The sequence below is a fragment of the Notolepis coatsorum genome (genome assembly GCF_963971535.1).
Source record: "Notolepis coatsorum genome assembly, chromosome: 15".
Taxonomy (NCBI): domain Eukaryota; kingdom Metazoa; phylum Chordata; class Actinopteri; order Aulopiformes; family Paralepididae; genus Notolepis; species Notolepis coatsorum.
In genome coordinates this window covers 65,963,516-65,988,172 of record NC_140179.1, presented here as the reverse complement: position 1 = coordinate 65,988,172, position 24,657 = coordinate 65,963,516, and the positions used below count along the sequence as shown (strand labels likewise).

General features: G+C 45.3%; 1 protein-coding gene across 1 annotated transcript in view; it reads right to left on the bottom strand.

Annotated features, from left to right (window-relative positions):
* Window positions 1-24,657, bottom strand: part of pde4d (phosphodiesterase 4D, cAMP-specific) — a gene marked incomplete at both ends in the record, with an annotated part of 73,078 nt that overhangs the window by 3,449 nt on the left and 44,972 nt on the right. Inside the window, 5 exon segments of the mRNA XM_084331022.1 lie at window positions 4,816-4,842; window positions 4,844-4,929; window positions 13,505-13,566; window positions 17,204-17,283; window positions 21,014-21,050. Of these exon segments, the coding sequence (XP_084187148.1) occupies window positions 4,816-4,842; window positions 4,844-4,929; window positions 13,505-13,566; window positions 17,204-17,283; window positions 21,014-21,050 (292 nt within the window).

The following is a 24,657-nucleotide window of genomic DNA, read 5'->3' as shown; positions in this document are numbered from 1 at the left end:
CAACCAGCAACAAAAGCTAAATTTGTTTAAAAAACAAACAAAAAAAAAAAAAAAAAATATATATATATATATATATATATATATATATATATATATATATATATATATATATATATATATATATATATATATATATATATTATTGTATATATTTTTTTTTTGGTATCGAAATGGTATCGAAGTATCGATACTTTTCAAGGTATCGTATCGAAGTCGAAATTCCAGTATCGTGACAACACTAGTATGTGTGTGTGTGAGAGAGTGTGTGATTGTGTGCATGCATGTGTGTGTGTATGTGTGTGTGTGTGTGCGTGTGCATGCGTGTGTGTGTGTGAGAGAGAGTGTGTGATTGTGTGCATGCGTGTCTGTGTATATATGTGTGTGTGATTGTGTGCTGGAGTGAGACTGCAGGCCTGTGGCTGTTGCCATGACAACCAGATATATAGCTGTGTGCTGGTGAGCAGCGGTCGAGGCAAATACCGTCTGTCTGTCTGTCTGTCTGTCTGTCTGTCTGTCTGTCTGTCTGTCTGTCTGTCTGTCTGTCTGTGTCTGTCTGTCTGTCTGTCTGTCTGTCTGTCTGTCTGTCTGTCTGTCTGTCTGCATGACACACAGACCTGTCCTCTGAGTTGTTGACTCTGTGGTTGTTACCGGCAACTGTCACCCAGCCTTTAACTGTAATCTGTCTGTTCTGCTCCATGGAGTACATACCTTGAAGTTGTCATTTTATTTGGTTGTTTGTTTGATGTTTTAATTCTTTCCCTTACCTCTGTGATGTCCGTACCGTCTGTCTCTTTTCTATTTTAATTTATTTTGTCTAGGGATGTCCGATATTATCGGCCTACCGATATTATCGACCGATATCGGCATTAAAATGTGATATCGGAAAATATCGGTATCGGTTTTCAAAAAAAAATGTTTAATTATATATTTTTTTTTTTACATTTCTATAACCTTTATTTACGCGGGCAAGCAAGTAAGAACAAATTCTGATTTTATTTATTGTCTTAATTTATTTAATGTTGTGTTAATTCCACAACAAGAGATATGTAATGTTAATTACCTGAAATTATTCCATTTTTTGGGGTGGGAAACCCTGCATATATCGGTATCGGTTGATATCGGTATCGGAAATTAAGAGTTGGACAATATCGGTATATCGGTATCTGTAAAAAGCCAATATCGAGCATCCCTAATTTTGTCCCCTTTCCCCGTTACCTTTCAAGAGGCCCTTTTGTCCTCTCGCCAGGCTGTCATTGTAAATAAGAATTTGTTCTTAATTTACCTGCCTGGTTAAATAAAGGTTAAATAATAATAAGAAATACAGCAGAGCCTAGTTTTTTAGTCTGCTCTACTTTTGTCGTTATCCCAAAATACATGCAGACCGACATTTCACCTCTTCCTGCCTCCCTGCTCCACTGAGGCACCACAGTCTGTTTACAATATAAACAAGATCATTGATTAATTGATTATGAATTAATTAAAGGCTTGATTGGCAGCCTGTTTTGTGTTTATGAGCTAACAGTACTTAGTAATAGTACTTGATTAACAGTACTTAGTAATAGTACTTGATTAACAGTACTTAGTAATAGTACTTGAATAATACATATATACATATACCTGACATACCTAATGTATACATATATACATATACCTGACATACCTGACGTATTCTCTCACACCTTGAATTAAGCCAGACAATAGAACATCAGACACACTGCCCACGTCATTACTACACGTCATATGTCTCTCAGTACATAAGTACTACACATTATGTCTCTCAGTAAATAAGTACTACACGTCATATGTCTCTCAGTACATAAGTACTACACATCATATGTCTCTCAGTACATAAGTACTACACGTCATATGTCTCAGTATATAAGTACTACATGTCTATCAGTACATAAGTACTACACATCATATGTCTCTCATAAGTACTACACGCCATGTCTCTCAGTACATAAGTACTACACATTATGTCTCTCAGTATATAAGTACTACACGCCATGTCTCTCAGTACATAAGTACTACACATTATGTCTCTCAGTATATAAGTACTACACGCCATGTCTCTCAGTACATAAGTACTACACATTATGTCTCTCAGTATATAAGTACTACACGCCATGTCTCTCAGTACGTAAGTACTACACGTCATATGTCTCTCAGTACATAAGTACTACACATCATATGTCTCTCAGTACATAAGTACTACACGTCATATGTCTCTCAGTATATAAGTACTACATGTCATATGTCTCTCAGTACATAAGTACTCACTCCAAACAGCGCCGCAATCCTGGTCCACTCCCTCGTCACTTCCCGCTTAGATTACTGCAACTCCCTTCTCTTTGGTCTCCCCCACAAACTCCTCCATAAGCTCCAACTGGTCCAGAACGCTGCTGCCCGCATAATCACCAGAACCCCTGTCATCAGTCACATCACCCCCGTCCTACGCCAACTACACTGGCTTCCCATTAAACTCTGCATAGACTACAAGATCCTCCTCCATACATACAAGGCCATTCACAACCTCGCCCCTCCATACCTGTCCGACCTCCTTCATATCAACATTCCCACCCGGTCCCTCAGGTCTGCCTCCTCCATCAACCTGACCGTCCCCCCAGCCCGTCTGTCCACCATGGGGTCAAGAGCCTTCAGCTGCTCTGCCCCCCGCCTCTGGAACTCCCTCCCCCCCGACATCAGGAACATTGACTCCATAATTTCTTTTAAAACCCACCTCAAAACCCACCTTTTTAGGCAGGCGTATGTCTGATTTTATTTTCTGTCTGATTTTATATATTTTTATTTTTTCTTATTTTAATGTACTGTGATTATGAATTTAACTGTTTTTAAATTGTTGTACGGTATCCTTGAGTGCCTTGAAAGGCGCCTTATAAATAGAATGCATTATTATTATTATTATTATTATTATTATTATTATTATTATTATTATTATTATTATTATTATTATTATATGTCTCTCAGTACATAAGTACTACACGTCATATGTCTCTCAGTACATAAGTACTACACGTCATATGTCTCTCAGTACATAAGTACTATAGTAGTGTGTGATATGTCTCTCAGTAAGTACAACACAGTATGTCATATGTCTCAGTACTCTCTGCAGGTACAGTACATGTCATAACAGCCTCTCCCAGTGCATCCTGGGTAACAGTGACTGCACCATCGAGCAACAACTGGAGCAGGATTTACACAATGATAGATCTCTTTGTATAAACAACCCAGGGTTTAGTGATTAATCAAGAGATGTGTTGGAGACGTTGTCATGTTAACCCTTTCACTACCACACTACAGACTTTAAACACTTTCACTACCACACTATAGACCAGGGGTGGGCAATTATTTTTCCCAGGGGGCCGAATGAGCAACTGAAAATATGTTGGGGGGCCGGGCCAAAATTCATCAGTGAGAGAGGATCTGTACCTGGACTTGGTAAACGTCATGACTGAGAATGTCTGTTCACATATGTAGGTGGATCCAAAGAGAACCAACATCTTCTGAGCATGTCTCCTAAGCGTGTATTGTGCGTGTGAACGTTGACATGAAAAAAATAAAGTAAAAAAATTTAAATTAAAAAAAAATGTAAAAAAAAAATCGTTTTAATTTTTTTTTAATTTTTTTTTATTATCATGTAATCTTTCGCGGGCCGGTCAGAATCATCCTGCGGGCCGTACAATGCCCAGGTCTGCTATAGACGGTTAACCCTTTCACTACCACACTACAGAAGGTTAACCTTTTACTACCACACTACAGAAGGTTAACCTTTCACTACCACACTATAGACGGTTAACCCTTTCACTACCAAACTACAGAAGGTTAACCTTTCACTACCACACTACAGAAGGTTAACCTTTCACTACCACACTATAGAAGGTTAACCTTTCACTACCACACTACAGAAGGTTAACCTTTCACTACCACACTATAGAAGGTTAACCTTTCACTGCCACACTACAGACGGTTAACCTTTCACTACCACACTACAGAAGGTTAACCTTTCACTACCACACTATAGAAGGTTAACCCTTTCACTACCACACTACAGAAGGTTAACCTTTCACTATCACACTATAGAAGGTTAACCTTTCACTGCCACACTATAGAAGGTTAACCTTTCACTACCACACTACAGAAGGTTAACCTTTCACTACCACACTACAGAAGGTTAACCCTTTCACTACCACACTACAGAAGGTTAACCTTTCACTACCACACTACAGAAGGTTAACCTTTCACTACCACACTACAGAAGGTTAACCTTTCACTACCACACTACAGCAGGTTAACCCTTTCACTACCACACTACAGAAGGTTAACCCTTTCACTACCACACTACAGACTGTTAAACCCTTTCACTACCACACTACAGAAGGTTAACCCTTTCACTACCACACTACAGAAGGTTAACCTTTCACTACCACACTACAGAAGGTTAACCCTTTCACTACCACACTACAGATGGTTAACCCTTTCACTACCACACTACAGAAGGTTAACCCTTTCACTACCACACTATATACTGTTAACCCTTTCACTACCACACTACAGACTGTTAACCCTTTCACTACAACGCTATAGACTGTTAACCCTTTCACTACCACACTACAGACTGTTAACCCTTTCACTACCACACTACAGGAGGTTAACCTTTCACTACCACACTACAGAAGGTTAACCCGTTCCCTACCACACTATAGACTGTTAACCCTTTCACTACCACACTACAGAAGGTTAACCCTTTCACTACCACATTAAAGAAGGTTAACCCTTTCACATGGCGTCTCTCACCTTGTTGGACGCCATCTCGCTGACCGAAGTGTCGGGTCTGCAGCGTCTCCAGCTGGTCCAGGCACCAGTCCAGCTCCTCCAGCGTCTCGGTGGCCAGCTTCTGATAGGCCTCCTCTGGGGGGGAGACAGGGGGTCAGGGGTCAGTAAGGGCCTCTGGGGGGAGACAGGGGGTCAGGGGTCAGTAAGGGCCTCTGGGGGGAGACAGGGGTCAGTAAGGGCCTCTGGGGGGAGACAGGGGGTCAGGGGTCAGTAAGGGCCTCTGGGGGGAGACAGGGGTCAGTAAGGGCCTCTGGGGGGAGACAGGGGGTCAGGGGTCAGTAAGGGCCTCTGGGGGGAGACAGGGGTCAGTAAGGGCCTCTGGGGGGAGACAGGGGTCAGGGGTCAGTAAGGGTCTCTGGGGGGAGACAGGGGGTCAGTAAGGGCCTCTGGGGGGAGACAGGGGTCAGGGGTCAGTAAGGGCCTCTGGGGGGAGACAGGGGTCAGGGGTCAGTAAGGGCCTCTGGGGGAGACAGGGGTCAGGGGTCAGTAAGGGCCTCTGGGGGGAGACAGGGGTCAGGGGTCAGTAAGGGCCTCTGGGGGGATAGAGCGGGTCAGGGGTCAGAAGGGGGTTGACGGGGGTCCTCAGATCCAGCCAGACTTCATCTCAACGGTGCCCTGGGTCCAGAACAAAGATGAGATCCACCCACACACACACACACTCACACACACACACACACACACACACACACACACACGTACACACACACACACACACGTACACACACACACACACACACACACACACACACACACACACACACACACACACACACACACACACACTTCACTCACACACACTTCACTCACACACACTTCACTCACACGTACACGTACACACGTACACACACGACACACGTACAAACACACACACACACGTACACACACGTACAAACACACACACACACACACACAAACGCCAGACGGAAGGCTAACCGTAACACATCGTCACTCAGCCTCCTCTGCCTCTCTGCCGTTACAGAAACCAGACGCCCCCCTCTGCAGAACCAGAGCGGTGTAATCCAGAGAGGTGTGTGAGAGAGAGAGAGAGAGAGAGAGAGAGAGAGAGAGAGAGAGAGAGAGAGAGAGAGAGAGAGAGAGAGAGAGAGAGAGAGAGAGAGAGAGAGACAGACAGAACCAGAGCAGAACCAGAGCAGAACCAGAGCGGTATAATCCAGAGGTGTGTGATGTGAGAGAGATGTGGATAGGGGTGCGTTGGTTTCTGTTCCCTGGGAGCTGGACACGCTGCTCTCCCTCCGCGAGCGAGCGAGCTCTACCTAAAGCCAGCGCGCACCGCACTGTGGACAGGGGAGGGAAGCCGGCAAAACACGGAGCGGACCGGGAGGAGTGGGGTGCTGCATGGGGAGCCCCCTGTTCTGTGTATTGTGTGACATGTGTGAGGATCTCAATGCTGAATTAAAATCAACATTTTGTGACAGATCTCCTCCCTCCTCCTTGGGATATGTGAAGGATGGGAGATACGTCCGTCACGGAAGGAGTAGAGGCAATTAGGTAGCTGATTAGTACTGATAGAACACACCTGCACATCAGTAGTCCAGCCACATCTCACGTGCACACACCCAGACCCACACACTACATTAACACTAGGATAGAGAGGAGTAAGTTGAGCGGAGTAGGAGTTGGAGTTGTGGTATTGAGAGAGAGAGATTGTATATTCAGAGTTGTGACGGTGAGAGGAAGTATTAGGAGAGGTAAAGGTGAGTAGGTGTTCTTTGTGTACTGGACCCTGGACTGGCTGAGATACCCCCTTGTGTACTGACCCTGGACTGGACGACTACCCCGAATTGTGAATGATCCATTTTTCTGTCGGCGAGCCTGTTTTGTGTTTTTGACCCGGACTGAATAACAACCATTCTTTTGCTTTTCCCCTCTGGATTCTGGTGGCATTAATGATGATGTATGATGGCATTGGCAACACAAAATAAGAAGAAGAAGAATTTCATTCAGAAGCACTAAGAACTTTAGCTCGACTCCAGTGTGCTTTCATAAAGAATAAAACAGGTACGCTTAAATGTAAATGTTAAATTATAAAAAAAAATCTTTTAATGAAATTGTATTGTTTAAATGCACAGATGAATTGATAAAATAATCATTGGATCAATCAATCAATTAAATAACGGTTAGTAGCAGCTCTATAAAGTGTATAAGTATATAAGTTCTTTGAGGAAAAAGTGGAGAACATCCGCAGCTCCTTCTCCCAACCCCCACCCATTCCAAATACTGAATCGAGAACCTCATCCTTCACTCTGTCATCTTTCTCTCCCATTACAGACGCCGAGACCCTGACACTGGTAACGTCGAACCGTCCGACTACATGCCAGCTGGACCAGCTACCCTCCCCACTCCTCCAGACCATAGCACCAGACATCCTCCCATTCCTAACTGCAACCATCAACTCCTCCCTCAACTCGGGGGTGGTCCCCACCTCCCTAAAACAAGCCAGAGTCACACCACAAAAAAACCATCCCTGAACCCCACCGTCATAGGCAACCATCATCCTGTCTCTCTTCTCTCCTTCCTGTCTAAAACACTTGAACGTGCTGTATCCAACCAACTTACTGATTATCTCTTACAGAATGACCTCCTAGACCCTAATCAGTCAGCCTTCCGGACTGGCCACTCCACAGAAACGGCCCTCATTGCGGTCACAGAGGCACTTCACTTAGCAAAAGCGAAAGGCCTCTCCTCCTCTGTCCTGATTCTCCTAGATCTATCTGCAGCCTTCGACACAGTCAACCATCAGATCCTCCTCGCGGCCCTCGCAGGAATGGGAGTGGCTGGCTCTGCGTTGAAATGGCTGAGAACATACCTCAATGACCGCTCCTACCAAGTGTCATGGAGAGGGACCCTGTCGGCCACCCGCCCCCTGCGGACGGATGTCCCCCAGGGCTCGGTCCTAGGACCCCTTCTCTTCTCCCTCTACACTAAATCACTGGGTAACATCATCACGTTTCATGCCTTCTCGTATCATTGTTATGCCGATGATACTCAACTCTTCCTCTCCTTCCCTCCCTCAGATATCCACGTCTCTGAGCGGATCTCGGCCTGCCTGTCCGACATCTCCGCCTGGATGACGACCAACCACCTCAAACTGAACCTAAGCATAAGAAAATTGCTCCACCTGCCGGCCAAATCCTCCCCCCTGACCGACCTTTCCATCACAGTCGAGAATGCAGCTGTGACCGCGTCCCCGACCGCTAAAGAACCTTGGTGTTGTCCTCGACGACCAGTTGAACTTCTCCGCTCACATCGCAGCGACAACCAGAACCTGCAGATTCCTCCTGAGCAACGTCAGAAGGATCCGCCCCTCCCACCCACTATACACAGACTTGGCTGACAGGAGGAGCATGTTCAGGGCTAGGCTCACACTACCTAAATGCAGCACTGAACGGCACAGGAAGTCCTTCATTCCAACAGCCATCAGACTTTACAATGCATCACTGTGCCTCACTGCATCACTGAGCACAGAGTGACAGTTACCATCTTCCTGGACTCTTAGTTTTGAAACAGCACTGTGCAATATTACACCTACTGTAGACTTCAGTATATTTTTACTGTTTTTATATACACTATATTTTTTCTTCTATTTTTATTCTACTCTTATCTTAAGCAATTTGATTTGATTTGTTTTGTTATTCTTATTCGTGACCTGTTCTGTCTAAATGTTTAAATGTTGAGCGATTTGCAGTGTCAAATTTCCCTCAGGATAATACAAGTATTTCTATTCTATTCTATTCTATTCCTGACAAAAGAAGCCACCCAACTCCTCGTCCAACCAACAGTCATCTCCCGCCTCGACTACTGCAACGCACTGCTCTCTGGCCTCCCGGCCACTGCCACCAAGCCTCTTCAACTCATTCAGAACGCAGCGGCCCGCCTTATGTCAAACCTACCGAAGTCGGCCCATGTCACCCCACTTCTTAGGGACATGCACTGGCTCCCCATTGCTGCACGAATCCGCTTCAAGGCCCTCGACCTGGCATACCGTGCGGCGAAGGGAACCGCTCCCGCCTACCTCCGGTCAATGGTCTCTAACTACACACCCTCAAGACCCCTACGCTCTGCATCTTCTGGCCGCCTCAGACCTACTCCTATCTGAGCTCCAGGAGGGTCATCAAGGAGAAGCCGCCTATTCTCAGTCCTTGCCCCACAATGGTGGAATGAACTGCCCACCCGAAACCCGAAACCCGTCCAATCTTTCGCCGTCGACTAAAAACGCACTTCTTCAACCACTATCTGAAATAATAATAAAAATTAAATAAAAATAAAAATCTAACCGTAACTAACCTTGTCCTAATAAACTAACCTACACTGTAGCACTCAACACTTTGATGAACATTGTTACTCAGCTGATAGAGTTGTACCCTTCCTGATGACTTGTCGTACAGAACTTTGGATAAAAGCGTCAGCTAAATGCAAATGTGAATGTAAATGTAAGTATGGCCTCAAAATGACCCGCTCTAAACCTCTCTGGTCACCCCCCCCCCATATCTCTCTATATACCCCTCCCCTCTCTGTATCTCCCCCCCCTCTCTCTCCCCACTCTGTCTCTCCACCCCCCCCATCTCTCTCTCTCTATATCTCTCTATCTCTCCCCCCTCTCTCTCTCCCTCTGTCTCTCCACCCCCTCTCCCTCTCTATATCCACCTCCCTCTCCTCTCTCTCCCCCCCTCTCTCTCTATATCTCCCCCCCTCCCTCTCCTCTCTCTCTCTCTCCCCCCTCTCTCTCTCCTCCCCCCTGGTGTGGTGTTTGGGGTACCGCTCTCTCTCTCTCTCTCTCCCCCTCTCTCTCTCTCTCTTCCCCCCCCCCTGGTGTGGTGGTTTGGGTACCGCTCTCTCCCCCCCATATCTCTCTCTGTCTCTCTCTCTCTCTCTCTCTCTCTCTCTCTCTCTCTCTCTCTCTCTCTCTCTCTCTCTCTCTCCCCCCCATCTCTCTCTCTGTCTCTCTCTCTCTCTCTCCCCCCCTCTCTCTCTCTCTCTCTCTCTCTCCCCCCCTATCTCTCTCTCTGTCTCTCTCTCACTCTCTCTCCCCTGCCCTCTCTCTCTCCCCCCCTCTCCCCTCTCTCTCTCCCCCCTCTCTCTATATCTCTCCCCCCCCTCTCTCCCCCCTCTCTCTATATCTCTCTCCCCCCCTCTCTCTCACCCACCCTCTCTCTCCCCCCTCTCTCTATATCTCTCTCTGTCCCCCCCTCTCTCTATATCTCTCTCTCCCCCTCTCTCCCCTGCCCTCTCTCTCTCTCCGCCCCTCTCCCCCCCCTCTCTCTCCCCCCTCTCTCTCTCCCCCCCCTCTCCCCCCTCTCCCCCCCCCTCTCTCTCCCCCCTCTCTCTCTCTCCCCCCCCTCTCTCTATATCTCTCCCCCCTCTCTCTATATCTCTCTCTCCCCCCTCTCTCTCTCTCCCCCCTCTCTCTCCCCCCTCTCTCTATATCTCTCTCTGTCCCCCCCTCTCTCTATATCTCTCTCTCCCCCTCTCTCCCCCATCTCTCTCTCTCCCTCTCTCTCTCTCCCCCTCTCTCTCTCTCCCCCCTCTCTCTCTATCTCCCCCCCCCCCCCCCCCCCCCCCCCGGTGTGGTGTGGTGGTTGGGGTACCGCTCTCTCCCTGACAGCGACTGCACTGACGTCAATGCCATTCCTCTCCAGCTTAGTGCGACATCAGACACCGGCGCTCAGAGGCCACTCTACTGCATCGACGCAGGGCTGCAGCCAAACCACGGAGTGGAGCGGTGAGGAGGAGGAGGAGCCAGACTGAGGGGTTGGCGGTGAGGAGTGAGGAGGAGGAGGAGGAGGAAGAGGGGGAGGAGGAGGAGAAGAGGAGGAGCAGGAGGAGGAGGAGGAGGAGGAGAGGAGGAGGAGGACCAAAGGGAGAGGAGAAGCAAAAAGAATAGTAGGAGATTGAACGCCGTTAACCTCTTAAGCCCGGAGCCCTATTTTCTGGAAATCCGCCTAAAATACATACCTAAGTAGATGGAATATTGCTCCACTTCTACAAGGCCATTTGCATATTCTTGGTATCTAGGGACATCTGTGGACCTCAGTGAATGTATTCCCAGTGTCAGAGATATTGTGTCTATTACTAGGCTTGCTTAAATTGTGATGAAACAAAGGAGAATATGAATTATAATTTGTCTTTGCATCTGTGACAGTGAATAACACCATGCTAATAATGACCAAACATTAAAAACTGCCACTGAGCTTGTTCAGCACCTTCTTGAGATCATATGTACAAAACATCTAAGCAAATGAATAAAGGGAAGATGATTAAACAGAAGGTTTTGTAGATACAGTACTGAATTCTCCCATCCGGACCAATGCCATTTGAAATATTATTATAGAATATAGAATACCAGGCCTATAAATGCCAATACATTATTATAGCCAACTCGCACATCTATGGATTGGGCCAAATCTCCTCTTTCAAATGGCAGAGTTCAATTTGAATTTAGTATCTCCAGGCATGCACTGAAGAACCGTGAATGAAATCTACTGTATGTACAGTTCCATTCCTTTCACTATCACACTACAGACGGTTAACCTTTCACTACCACACTACAGACGGTTAACCTTTCACTACCACACTACAGACGGTTAACCTTTCACTTCCACACTACAGACGGTTAACCTTTCACTACCACACTACAGACGGTTAACCTTTCACTACCACACTACAGACGGTTAACCTTTCACTTCCACACTACAGACGGTTAACCTTTCACTACCACACTACAGACGGTTAACCTTTCACTACCACACTACAGACGGTTAACCTTTCACTTCCACACTACAGACGGTTAACCTTTCACTACCACACTACAGACGGTTAACCTTTCACTACCACACTACAGAAGGTTAACCTTTCACTACCACACTACAGAAGGTTAACCCTTTCACTGCCGCACTACAGAAGGTTAACCCTTTCACTGCCACACTACAGAAGGTGAACCATTTCACTACCACACTACAGAAGGTTAACCTTTCACTACCACACTACAGACGGTTAACCTTTCACTTCCACACTACAGAAGGTTAACCCTTTCACTACCACACTACAGACGGTTAACCTTTCACTTCCACAGTACAGAAGGTTAACCCTTTCACTACCACACTACAGAAGGTTAACCCTTTCACTACCACACTACAGACGGTTAACCTTTCACTACCACACTACAAAAGGTTAACCCTTTCACTACCACACTACAGACGGTTAACCTTTCACTACCACACTACAGATGGTTAACCCTTTCACTACCAAACTACAGAAGGTTAACCCTTTCTGTACTACAATACAGCAGGTTAACCCTTTCACTACCAAACTACAGCCCTTTCACTACCACACTACAGAAGGTTAACCCTGTCACTACCACTACAGAAGGTTAACCCTTTCACTATCACACTACAGACGGTTAACCTTTCACTACCACACTACAGAAGGTTAACCCTTTCACTACCAAACTACAGCAGGTTAACCCTTTCACTACCACACTACAGCAGGTTAACCCTTTCACTACCAAACTACAGCCCTTTCACTACCACAGTACATCAGGTTAACCCTTTCACTACCACACTACAGAAGGTTAACCGTTTCACTACCACACTACAGAAGGTTAACCCTTTCACTACCACATTACAGAAGGTTAAGATTTCACTACCACACTACAGCAGGTTAACCCTTTCACTACCACACTACAGCAGGTTAACCCTTTCACTACCACACTACAGCAGGTTAACCCTTTCACTACCACACTACAGAAGGTTAACCTTTCACTACAGCAGGTTAACCCTTTCACTACCACACTACAGACGGTTATTGCAGTATATACTGTTACCATATGTCAGAATAGTAACGAGTCATTCAATAGTTGCTCATTAAATTAAACCTGTATTAAATGGTAAACGGACTGCAGTTATATAACAGCTTTCATCCAAATCTCTTTTACAACTCATGTCTCACATTCACACATCGACGGCGGAGGCGACCGTGCAAGGTGGCGACCTGCTCATCGGTAGGGGTTAAGTGTCTTGCTCAAGGACACTGTGACACACTGTTAGGAAGAGTCGGAATCGAACCGGGAACCTTCTGATTACCAGATGGCCGCTCTGCCTCCTGAGCCACTGTTGCCCCCCTACCCCTATTTGCTATTACTAATTAACTTGGTGGAGGAAGATTTCTTTTAGATTTATGGTTAAACTCCATGTAACCATAACATACCCCCTCTACAGGTACTCTGAATCATCAGAAAACATTCTCCTGTGTATGTAAACCATTCCATTGTCTTTTATATTCTCTGTAATCTCCTCTATGCTCTCGCATTCTCATAAATATATATATATCACTCCACTTGCTCTGGGAAACCATCTGCAAAATATGTCAGCAATGTTTGTATTCTGAGAGCGTTCAAAGTAACACCGTGTCTATGCTCTTTGGCTCCCCCTAGAGGAAGTGTGTGGGTTTGAGCAAGCGAGAGAGAGAGCGCGAGAGACACACACACACACACACACACATGCATACACTACACACACACATACATACATACGCTACACACACACACACACACACACACACACACACACACATCCGCTACACACACACACACGATCGCGACAAAGGCATGATTTCATGGCGTTGCTGAACGTACCTGTGAAGGAGGTCTTGGTGATGGGGGGGGGCGGGGGGGGCGGGGGGCACATGGGTGATCTCCTGGCAGGGAGAGAGAGAGGACACCAAGCTGTGAGCTGCTCCATTACAGGCCTCATCCGTGCTCTCACCCCTCTGCCTCCCCCTCATCTTGCTCTCCTCCCTCTGCCTCCCCCCTCCTCCCTCAGAACGCTAGATCAGTGGCATCGTTCTTTAGCCTTCACTCATCATCATCTTCATCTTCATCATCCTCATTATCATTCTACATCATAATCATCATCATCGTCATCTTCATCATCATCATCCTCATCAACATTATCTTCATCCTCATCATCATCATCATCCTCATCAACAACATCATCATCATCTTCATTGTCATCATCCTCATCAACATCATCATCATATCATCATCATCATATCATCATCATCATCATCATCATCATCACCAACGACACGTGTCATTATGTGTTGGGGAGGCTTCTATACTTTAAGCAAATGGCTTGTCCTTCCACGTTCCCGTTTTGCGCTCTGATTGGCCACGCACGTTTCTGGTCATGTGACATGTGCGCCAATCGTGGGACGGCAAGTTTTTGGACGGTTAAGCTTAGGCGCTCTTTCGAAGTTGGTTAAGGTTAGAGTTTGTCTTAGAGCATGGTGATAGAACGCCTGCCCTGATTCCAAACTCTAACCTTAACCAACTGCGAAAGAGTCACCTAAGCTTAACCAGTGATAAACTAGGCGTTAGGTGGTTTGCAGGCTGTTAGACCCGAAAATAGGCGCAGAACTTGCCGTCCCACGATTGGCGCACATGTCACATGACCAGAAACGTGCATGGCCAATCAGAGCGCAAAGTGGGAATGCGGAAGGACAAGCCACTTGCTTAAAATATAGACGCGTTGGGGAGCATTATGGCAGAGGGCACATTTACTGAGCAGCTTGTTGTTGTAGTAACCAATACGAACAGCAGAGGGCGCCTCAGGCTAGTTGGTGAGAGTGCAGGGCTGCCGGTGTGTACAGCAGGCCAAGCAGAGCACCAGTGTGTTGTTACTGACACAACAAGCTGCTAGCATCACAGTAACACAGCAGACCACCAGTGTGTTGTTACTGACACAAGCTACTAGCATCACAGTAACACAAGCTGCTAGCATCACAGTAACACAAGCTACTAGCATCACAGTAACACAAGCTGCTAGTATCACAGTAACACAAGCTGCTAGCATCACAGTAACACAAGCTGCTAGCATCACAGTAACACAAGCTGCTAGCATCACAGTAACACAGCAGAACACCAGTGTGTTGTTACTCTGACACAAGCTGCTAGCATCATAGTAACACAAGCTGCTAGCATTACAGTAACACAAGCTGCTAGCATCACAGTAACACAAGCTACTAGCATCACAGTAACACAAGCTACTAGGATCACAGTAACACAAGCTACAAGCATAGTAACACAAGCTACTAGCATCACAGTAACACAAGCTACTAGCATCACAGTAACACAAGCTACTAGCATCACAGTAACACAAGCTACTAGGGGAGCATGTCTATGTTCCCCGGGTCCTATGTTCCCCGGGTTCTATGTTCCCCGCTTGATTGATTGATTGATTGAACATTTTAGACCACTAGCCCTGATTCCAAACTCTAACCTTAACCAACTTCGAAAGAGGGCCTAAGCTTAACCAGTTCGAAACAAGGCGGACATTAATAATTAATCAAATAATACAAATTTATAAAATGTTCAATCTATTAATCAATCAAGCGGGGAACATAGGACCCGGGGAACATAGGGATGATCCCGCTACTAGCATCACAGTAACACAAGCTGCTACCATCACAGTAACACAAGCTGCTAGCATCACAGTAACACAAGCTGCTAGCATCACAGTAACACAAGCTACTAGCATCACAGTAACACAAGCTACTAGCATCACAGTAACACAAGCTGCTAGCATCACAGTAACACAAGCTGCTAACATCACAGTAACACAAGCTACTAACATCACAGTAACACAAGCTACTAGCATCACAGTAACACAAGCTACTAGCATCACAGTAACACAAACTACTAGCATCACAGTAACACAAGCTGCTAGCATCACAGTAACACAAGCTACTAGCATCACAGTAACACAAGCTGCTAGCATCACAAGCTGCTAGCATCACAGTAACACAAGCTGCTAGCATCACAGTAACACAAGCTACTAGCATCACAGTAACACAAGCTGCTAGCATCACAGTAACACAAGCTACTAGCATCACAGTAACACAAGCTGCTAGCATCACAGTAACACAAGCTGCTAGCATCACAGTAACACAAGCTACTAGCATCACAGTAACACATCAGAACACCAGTGTGTTCCAGTGACCTCTCACTTACTGTAGCACATGGCCCTCTCACTTCCTGTAGCACATGGCCCTCTCACTTCCTGTAGGCCAGCACACGGCCCTCTCACTTCCTGTAGGCGAGCACAGTGCCCTCTCACTTCCTGTAGCACATGGCCCTCTCACTTCCTGTAGGTGAGCACACGGCCCTCTTACTTCCTGTAGGTGAGCACACAGCCCTCTCACTTCCTGTAGGGCCCTCTCACTTCCTGTAGGGAGCACACGGCCATAGATATCTATAGAACACTAGATAGCTTAAGGCGGAGTCACCAGCGTTACTGAACCGCCGCCATCTTGCTCCAGTTAGCCTTGAGTGAGAGTGAGTGAGCTGCACAGACAAAAATACTCATAACTCGCTGAAATATTGACGGATTTACAAACGGGTTGGTTTGCTATAAACATCAAAGATGTAGTTATGATACTGCATACTTATAAAAAAAATTTTTTAAAGATGTTTTTTTTTTTTTACAAACCGCTTGAATCATAGCCACGTTAATAATGCTTGTAATAAACCAAACCGTTTGTAAATCCGTCAATATTTCAGCGAGTTATGAGTATTTTTGTCTGTGCAGCTCACTCACTCAAGGCTAACTGGAGCAAGATGGCGGCGGTTCAGTGACGTCGCTCTCCATTGGCCGGCAGCGCGGGCAAGCTATCTAGTGTTCTATATATATCTATGCACACGGCCCTCTCACTTCCTGTAGGGAGCACATGGCCCTCACTTCCTGTAGGGAGCACATGGCCCTCTCACTTCCTGTAGGGAGCACATGGACCTCTCACTTCCTGTAGGCGAGCACAGTGCCCTCTCACTTCCTGTAGGGAGCACATGGCCCTCTCACTTCCTGTAGGCGAGCACAGTGCCCTCTCACTTCCTGTAGGTGAGCACATGGTCCTCTCACTTCCTGTAGGGAGCACATGGCCCTCTCACTTCCTGTAGGGAGCACATGGCCCTCTCACTTCCTGTAGGCGAGCACAGTGCCCTCTCACTTCCTGTAGGGAGCACACGGCCCTCTCACTTCCTGTAGGGAGCACATGGCCCTCTCACTTCCTGTAGGGAGCACACGGCCCTCTCACTTCCTGTAGGCGAGCACACGGCCCTCTCATGCCGCCTACAAAGCCGCCTAGTGTGTCACCACACATCCCATAATGTCAATTATGACTACAAAGTCTCCTGTCTGCTATTATAAATATATTATGTATGTGAGTAAGTAAGTTTTATTTCTAAAGCACATTTAAAACAACTGTAGTTGCATCAAAGTGCTGTACATATGAATGGTACTATAATAAAACACATCAGTCAGTGTCTCTGAAAACTCACTTATTGGACGACGCACGCTCTTGTTGGAGATTGGTTAATGCACCAAAGTTATTCCGTACAGTTCTCAAGCTGGCGAGAACCTGAGGAGAGAGAACACAGGTCACAGGTCAGGAGAGAGGTCACAGGTGAGGAGAGAGAACACAGGTCACAGGTTAGGAGAGAGGTCACAGGTGAGGAGAGAGAACACAGTTCATGCGTAGAAAACAACATGATGCTCAGGACGACACACAGGACGTTTGGGACAAACAATATACTTTACTGTTTACATTAAATGGTAAATGGCTGCATTTATATAACAGCTTTTATCCAAAGTGCTTTACGATTTGTTCCTCAAATTTTTACCCATTCACTCACACATTCATTCACTCACTGGATGCACTCCGAAATACTGGCCGCTATGAAAACCAGAGACAAAAAGTTTCGTAAAAGTCAGTCAAAGCTTACCAAAAGCACGAGCAGTGAACTCCAAGCCCACGTGACTGAACTCAAACTGGAAGAAAACAGACTAAGAAACGACGTAAACTCCATGATCAAAACTGCAAAAAAGAATTTTATCAATGACAAAACTGAGGAAAACAAAAACAAACCATGTGAACTTTGGAAATTACTCAATAATCAACTAGGCTGCAGTAAAAAACTTAAAACCAGATTCTCAAACATAAACATAAAAATGGACAACACGCTCATCACAGACAAGCTGGATGTAGCCAATTACTTAAACATCTTCTTCACAAACATAGCCACAACACTGGTAAACAAACTACCCTCCCACTCAGGGCTTTATGGGGTAGAACACATAGTAGCTTACTACAAAAACCTAGGGGTCCGCAAGGACGACTTCAAGCTGGAAATGGTAACAACAGATGAGGTACTCAAAAAACTGAGCGCCCTCCAACCTAACAAGGCTACTGGCCATGACAACATCCCCTCCAAATTCCTCGGAGACTCAGCAGCCGCCATCACCCCAGTCATCACACACATAATAAACCTCTCCATAAAACAGGGACACGTCCCCAAGGACTTCAAAATTGCGAGGGTGACCCCTCTGCACAAAAAGGGCAGCAAATTAGACCCAGGCAACTACCGCCCTGTTTCTATTCTCACCTCCATCTCGAAAGTCATGGAAAAAATAGTCTACGAACAGGTCGAAAAGTACCTAGCGGAAAAAAATCTAATCTACGAATTCCAATCTGGCTTCAGAACATCCCACTCCACTGACACATGCCTTCTCTATTTGAACGACCACATCAAACAAGAGGTGGACGCGGGCAAATACTGCGGCATGGTCATGCTGGACCTACAAAAGGCCTTCGACACTGTCAATCACTCCATTCTGATTGACAAGCTAAAAGCAATTGGTTTTGATAGTCTATCAGTGAGCTGGATGCAATCATACCTTTAGGGGAGGGAACAGATGGTACCCTCCCCCCCCCCTCACAGTGAGCTGTGGTGTTCCACAAGGAAGCATACTAGGACCGCTACTGTTCCTAATTCATGCAAATGACATGTCGTCATCTTGTGACTGCAACTTGTTCCTGTTTGCGGACGACTCAGCCCTGCTGGTCTCTGACAAGAACAAGTTACAGGTTGAAAAAACCCTCAGCTCGGAACTAGGCAGAATCTGCATATGGCTCGCTGATAACAAACTATCATTACACATGGGCAAAACAGAGTCCATTCTCTTCGGTTCAAATAACAAACTCAGCAAGACCGACGGCTTCTCAGTTACAGTGGGTGACAATATTGTCACAAGGAAAGATGAAATTACCTACCTGGGTTCCATCCTAGAGGCTAATCTCTCCTGTGACAAAATGGCATCAAATGTAATAAAAAAAGTCAATCAACGAACTCGATTCTTGTACCGGATCTCCTCTCTGGTAAACAGGAATACCCTGAAGACTCTGGCAGGAGCACTCATTCAAGGGTACTATGACTATGCTTGCACCTCATGGTACCAAAGCACCTCAAAGGCGCTAAAAACTAAATTACAAACATCTCAAAACAAACTGGGCAGACTACTGCTTGACCTTACTCCTAGAACCCACCTCACCCCTGCCCACTTTGACAACCTAGGATGGCTTAGAGTAGACGACAGAGTACAGCAACTTGCAATGGGCCTGGTCTACAAGATACACTACACGACCAAGGTACCCATGTACATGTCAAAATACTTCCCAAAGGTCAGTGAATACCACGATCACAACACCAGAGGGAGCTCCACAAATCATGTTAAACCCAGATTCGGCTCAAACAAGGGACTAAACACGTTTCGCAATTATGCCACATCAATGTGGAACGCCCTACCCAAAGCTGTAAAGGAATGTGAATCACTACTCACTTTCAAAACCACTCTCAAGGAACACCTACGGGATACTGCAATTTGAAACTGGCCCCTGTAAATGTCCTAACCCAACCCCCTCCAATGTACAGTAATTGACCTAGTATGGTTTTGTCAATATTCCAATGTACAGTTTTGCTTGTTTTGTACAGTGTCCCCCCCCCCCAACCCCCTCCAATGTAAATTACCTAGTATGGTTGTCAATATCCCAATGTACAGTTTTGCTTGTACAGTTGTACAGTTTCCCCCCCCCCAACCCCTCCAATGTACAGTTTTTACGTCAAATGTATATACTCCCTTTTCTGGACTCTTTTTGTATCACAAACAGTACTGTATTTGCAAATCTGGTATGTCATAAATGTATAGATGTAGCAGTACTGTCTATCTGTATGTCATGTATGTCATATATGTCCTGATGAATTGAAAATGGGGGACCCTGATGTAAACAAGACGAAAGTCTTTCTCTGGTCTGCATCCCCTTAACAATTGTGTGTATTGAGCTGTACTGTATTGTACCCATTCTGCAATCTGTTAATAAAGTTTTCAATCAATCAATCAATCAATCAATCACACATTCACTCACACATTCACTCACACATTCACTCACACATTCACTCACACATTCACTCATTCACTCACATTCACTCACACATTCACTCACATTCACTCACACATTCACACACATTCACTCACACATGCACACACACATTCACACACACATTCACTCACACATTCACAACACACATTCACACACACATTCACTCACACATTCACACACACATTCACACACACATTACACATTCACTCACTCATTCACTCACACATTCACTCACTCACACATTCACTCACATTCACTCACACATTCACTCACACATTCACTCACACATTCACTCACACATTCACTCACATTCACTCACACATTCACTCACATTCATTCACACATTCACACACACATTCACTCACACATTCACTCACACATTCACACACACATTCACACACACATTCACTCACACATTCACAACACACATTCACACACACATTCACTCACACATTCACTCACACATTCACACACACATTCACTCACACATTACACATTCACTCACTCATTCACTCACACATTCACTCACTCACACATTCACTCACAGACGGCGGAGGCGACCGTGCAAGGTGCCAACCTGCTCATTGGGAGAAATTAGGGGGTTAAGTGCTCGGGAGGTAGAGCAGTCGTCTGGTAATCCGGAGGTTCCCAGTTCGATTCCCGGTCCTCCCGGGCAGCGTGTCGAAGTGTCCTTGAGCAAGACACTTAACCCCTAATTGCTCCTGATGAGCAGCTTGGCACTTTGCATGGTCACCTCCGCCGTCAGTGAGTGAATGTGTGAAATGTGAGGAACAAATTGTAAAGCACTTTGGATAAAAGATGTTATATAAATGCGTTCCCCCCCCCACCAACCCACTGTGGCACCAGTACTCACCTGTGCAAAAGGCGTTACAATCATATCGTCACCATGGCTGCAAGAGAGAGAGAGAGAGAGAGAGAGAGAGAGAGAGAGAGAGAGAGAGAGAGAGAGAGAGAGAGAGAGAGAGAGAGAGAGAGAGATTAATAAAGGAGGAGAACAAGATGCTATTTCTCCTACATTGTAACAATGTAAGAATTAGTAACATTGGTGAGTCATTCACTTTTAAATGTACAGAAAGAATCCCAAACATTTCTCTATAGGGAGGTGTAGTGGTTACTTCCTGGTCTATAGGGAGGTGTAGTGGTTACTTCCTGGTCTATAGGGAGGTGTAGTGGTTACTTCCTGGTCTATAGGGAGGTGTAGTGGTTACTTCCTGGTCTATAGGGAGGTGTAGTGGTTACTTCCTGGTCTATAGGGAGGTGTAGCGGTTACTTCCTGCTCTATAGGGAGTTGTAGTGGTTACTTCCTGGTCTATAGGGAGTTGTAGTGGTTACTTCCTGGTCTATAGGGAGGTGTAGTGGTTACTTTCTGGTCTATAGGGCGGTGTAGTGGTTACTTCCTGCTCTATAGGGAGGTGTAGTGGTTACTTCCTGGTCTATAGGGAGGTGTAGTGGTTGCGTTATTTTTTTCCGTAGCCGCATTTCTGGCAGACGCTCTCTGATTGGCCACTGACTGACGCTCTCTGATTGGCCACTGACATGTTTGCCCAATCGCGTGACGAGCTGTGTCTTTGCCCATTTCCGCGTCGAACAGCATGCAAACTAACTGGCGTTCTATCGCCATGGGGCGTTTACACACTAATAGTGTAAGTATAATATACTTTTGTACAGTAAACTTGAAGTTGTTTCTCTCCCTCCCTCTCTCCCTCTGTGTGTGTGTGTGTATATCTATACACATACATACATACATACATACATACATACATACATACATATATATATAATATATATATGTATGTATGTATGTATGTATGTATGTATGTATGTATGTATGTATGTAATATGTATGTATGTATGTATGTATGTATGTATGTATGTATGTATGTATGTATGTAGCTGCAACAGAAAATTGGCGTCCTGTACAGAAATAGATCCATCTTTCCCATGATTAGTAGAAAGAGGAGGATTGTTGAAGCTGTTTTCTTATTAATTCTGGATTATGGTGATGTAGTTTATATGCATGCTGTGGCTTCAACTCTTAAACCGCTGGACTCGGTCCATCATTCTGCCCTCAGATTTATTACTGGTGACAGATGTGTTGGAACGGAATCTTGGAACCTATTGTACACATTCAAACGGCTGCTTCTCAGAGTTCCTGGAGTTTGTTCTGAACTGGGAAAAACTGCCTTTTCCTTTGACGCTTCCAACACCTGGAATGCCCTCCGACTGATTCTGAAGCTGAAGCTGCATTTAAAAGTATGATCTATGACCACTATGTGTTGACTTGTCTTAGCTCATTTGATGGTTTATCCTTATCTATTGTGCCTATATGTTTGAAATTGGACCTTACTACATTATTCTATCTGGTTATAGACTTTACTACATTATTCTATCTGGTTATAGACTTTACTACATTATTATATCTGGTTATGGACTTTACTACATTATTCTATCTGGTTATGGACTTTACTACATTATTCTATCTGGTTATGGACTTTACTACATTATTATATCTGGCTATGGACTTTACTACATTATTCTATCTGGTTATGGACTTTACTACATTATTCTATCTGGTTATGGACTTTACTACATTATTATATCTGGTTATGGACTTTACTACATTATTCTATCTGGTTATGGACTTTACTACATTATTCTATCTGGTTATGGACTTTACTACATTATTATATTTGGTTATAGACTTTACTACATTATTCTATCTGGTTATGGACTTTACTACATTATTATATCTGGTTATGGACTTTACTACATTATTCTAGTTGGTTATAGACTTTACTACATTATTATATCTGGTTATGGACTTTACTACATTATTATATCTGGTTATGGACTTTACTACATTATTCTAGTTGGTTATAGACTTTACTACATTATTATATCTGGTTATAGACTTTACTACATTATTCTAGTTGGTTATAGACTTTACTACATTATTATATCTGGTTATAGACTTTACTACATTATTATATCTGGTTATGGACTTTACCACATTATTATATCTGGTTATAGACTTTACTACATTATTATATCTGGTTATGGACTTTACTACATTATTCTAGTTGGTTATGGACTTGACTACATTATTATATTTGGTTATAGACTTTACTACATTATTATATATATATATATTTTTTGTATCCACTTTTTCTCCCATTTTCTACATTTTCTCCCATCCCAATTTCGTATCATCCAATTCAACCCTCCCCTGTCACGAACGCTGTTTCTTGCCTCCCACAAGCTGGCTGCAATGTGGACTAAGTCATACATAGCACAAGTCCCCCTCCGGTACTTGAGGTAACAGCAGTCACATCTTTTCACCTGCGCAGCTCGATCTCTCAGTGGCGAGGAGTAACGCGTGGGAGGCTCACGCTGCCCCCGACACTTCCTGATTCTACTGCGCAGGCGCACCAACCGACCTGTAGGAGTCGCTGTCCACAACGCCCGATCCCCACCCATCAGTTTCCCACCCCCTAATACGGCCAATGTGTATTAGTATGAACGACCAGCTAAACTGAAAGCAATGTGGAGCGCTGGGCTCGAACAGGCGAGCCCAGCGTCTCCGCATTCGTGGCGAGCGCCTTGCCCACTACGCCACGTAGCCGCCCCGTACATTATTATAGTTGTTATGGACTTTACTACATTAGAGGTTAAATGTGCCTTACTCAGTGATGACGTGTTAAAAGGCAACGTGTAATGGTTGCAGTCAGTGCATAAAACCCTAACACCCTTATTTTACCTCTTTTGGGAGGGGGTTGTGTTTCATATGAGCTATATTTTTTGCCATGCCACGTCCCCTGCAACCCCCCCTGAAACTACGCCTCTGCTTCCACCTTCCAATGACATCTATGGACACAAGTGATTATTTAGAAATAATCAGATTCTATCATAATCATGGCGAGAGCCTTCCTCACCCCTCCTCCTTCCACACCATCACGGCGGGAGCCTTCCTCACCCCTCATCCTTCCACACCCTTATATGGGCAGCATCCGACCCCAAGATTCCCACGCTGCCAGAGGGACATCAATTAACGCGGCTGTGAGGGATTCCCTCGTCAACGAACTTCTACTTCAGCCCACGGATCCTGCTCTACCCTCGTCGCAGTGTTAACCTAACCACCTAGGTACGACGATGCTCACCAGCCTTGCTACTCTGTCCTTGTTGCATACCTTGTCCTAATCTTGTTCTCCCTGTGCCCAGGACCACCGCTCCCGAGCTACGCCGTCTCCCGAGACACCACCCGCCTGGACGCTCCTGTGCTGCACGAGGAGTGCACCTGCTCGTGTCCATTGCACATTCCTGTACTATCATACCGGGTCTACCTGGTGCCTACATTAAAACCAACCTAAAACGCTCCATTCTCTCTCTCCTGTGTTCTGCTATTGGGCTCCGCCACTGCTGCCCTAACAGATTCAAAGTGTGTCATATGTGTCAAATAAAAACTCTTGACTCTCTCTTGACTCTCTTGATATTCCAGGC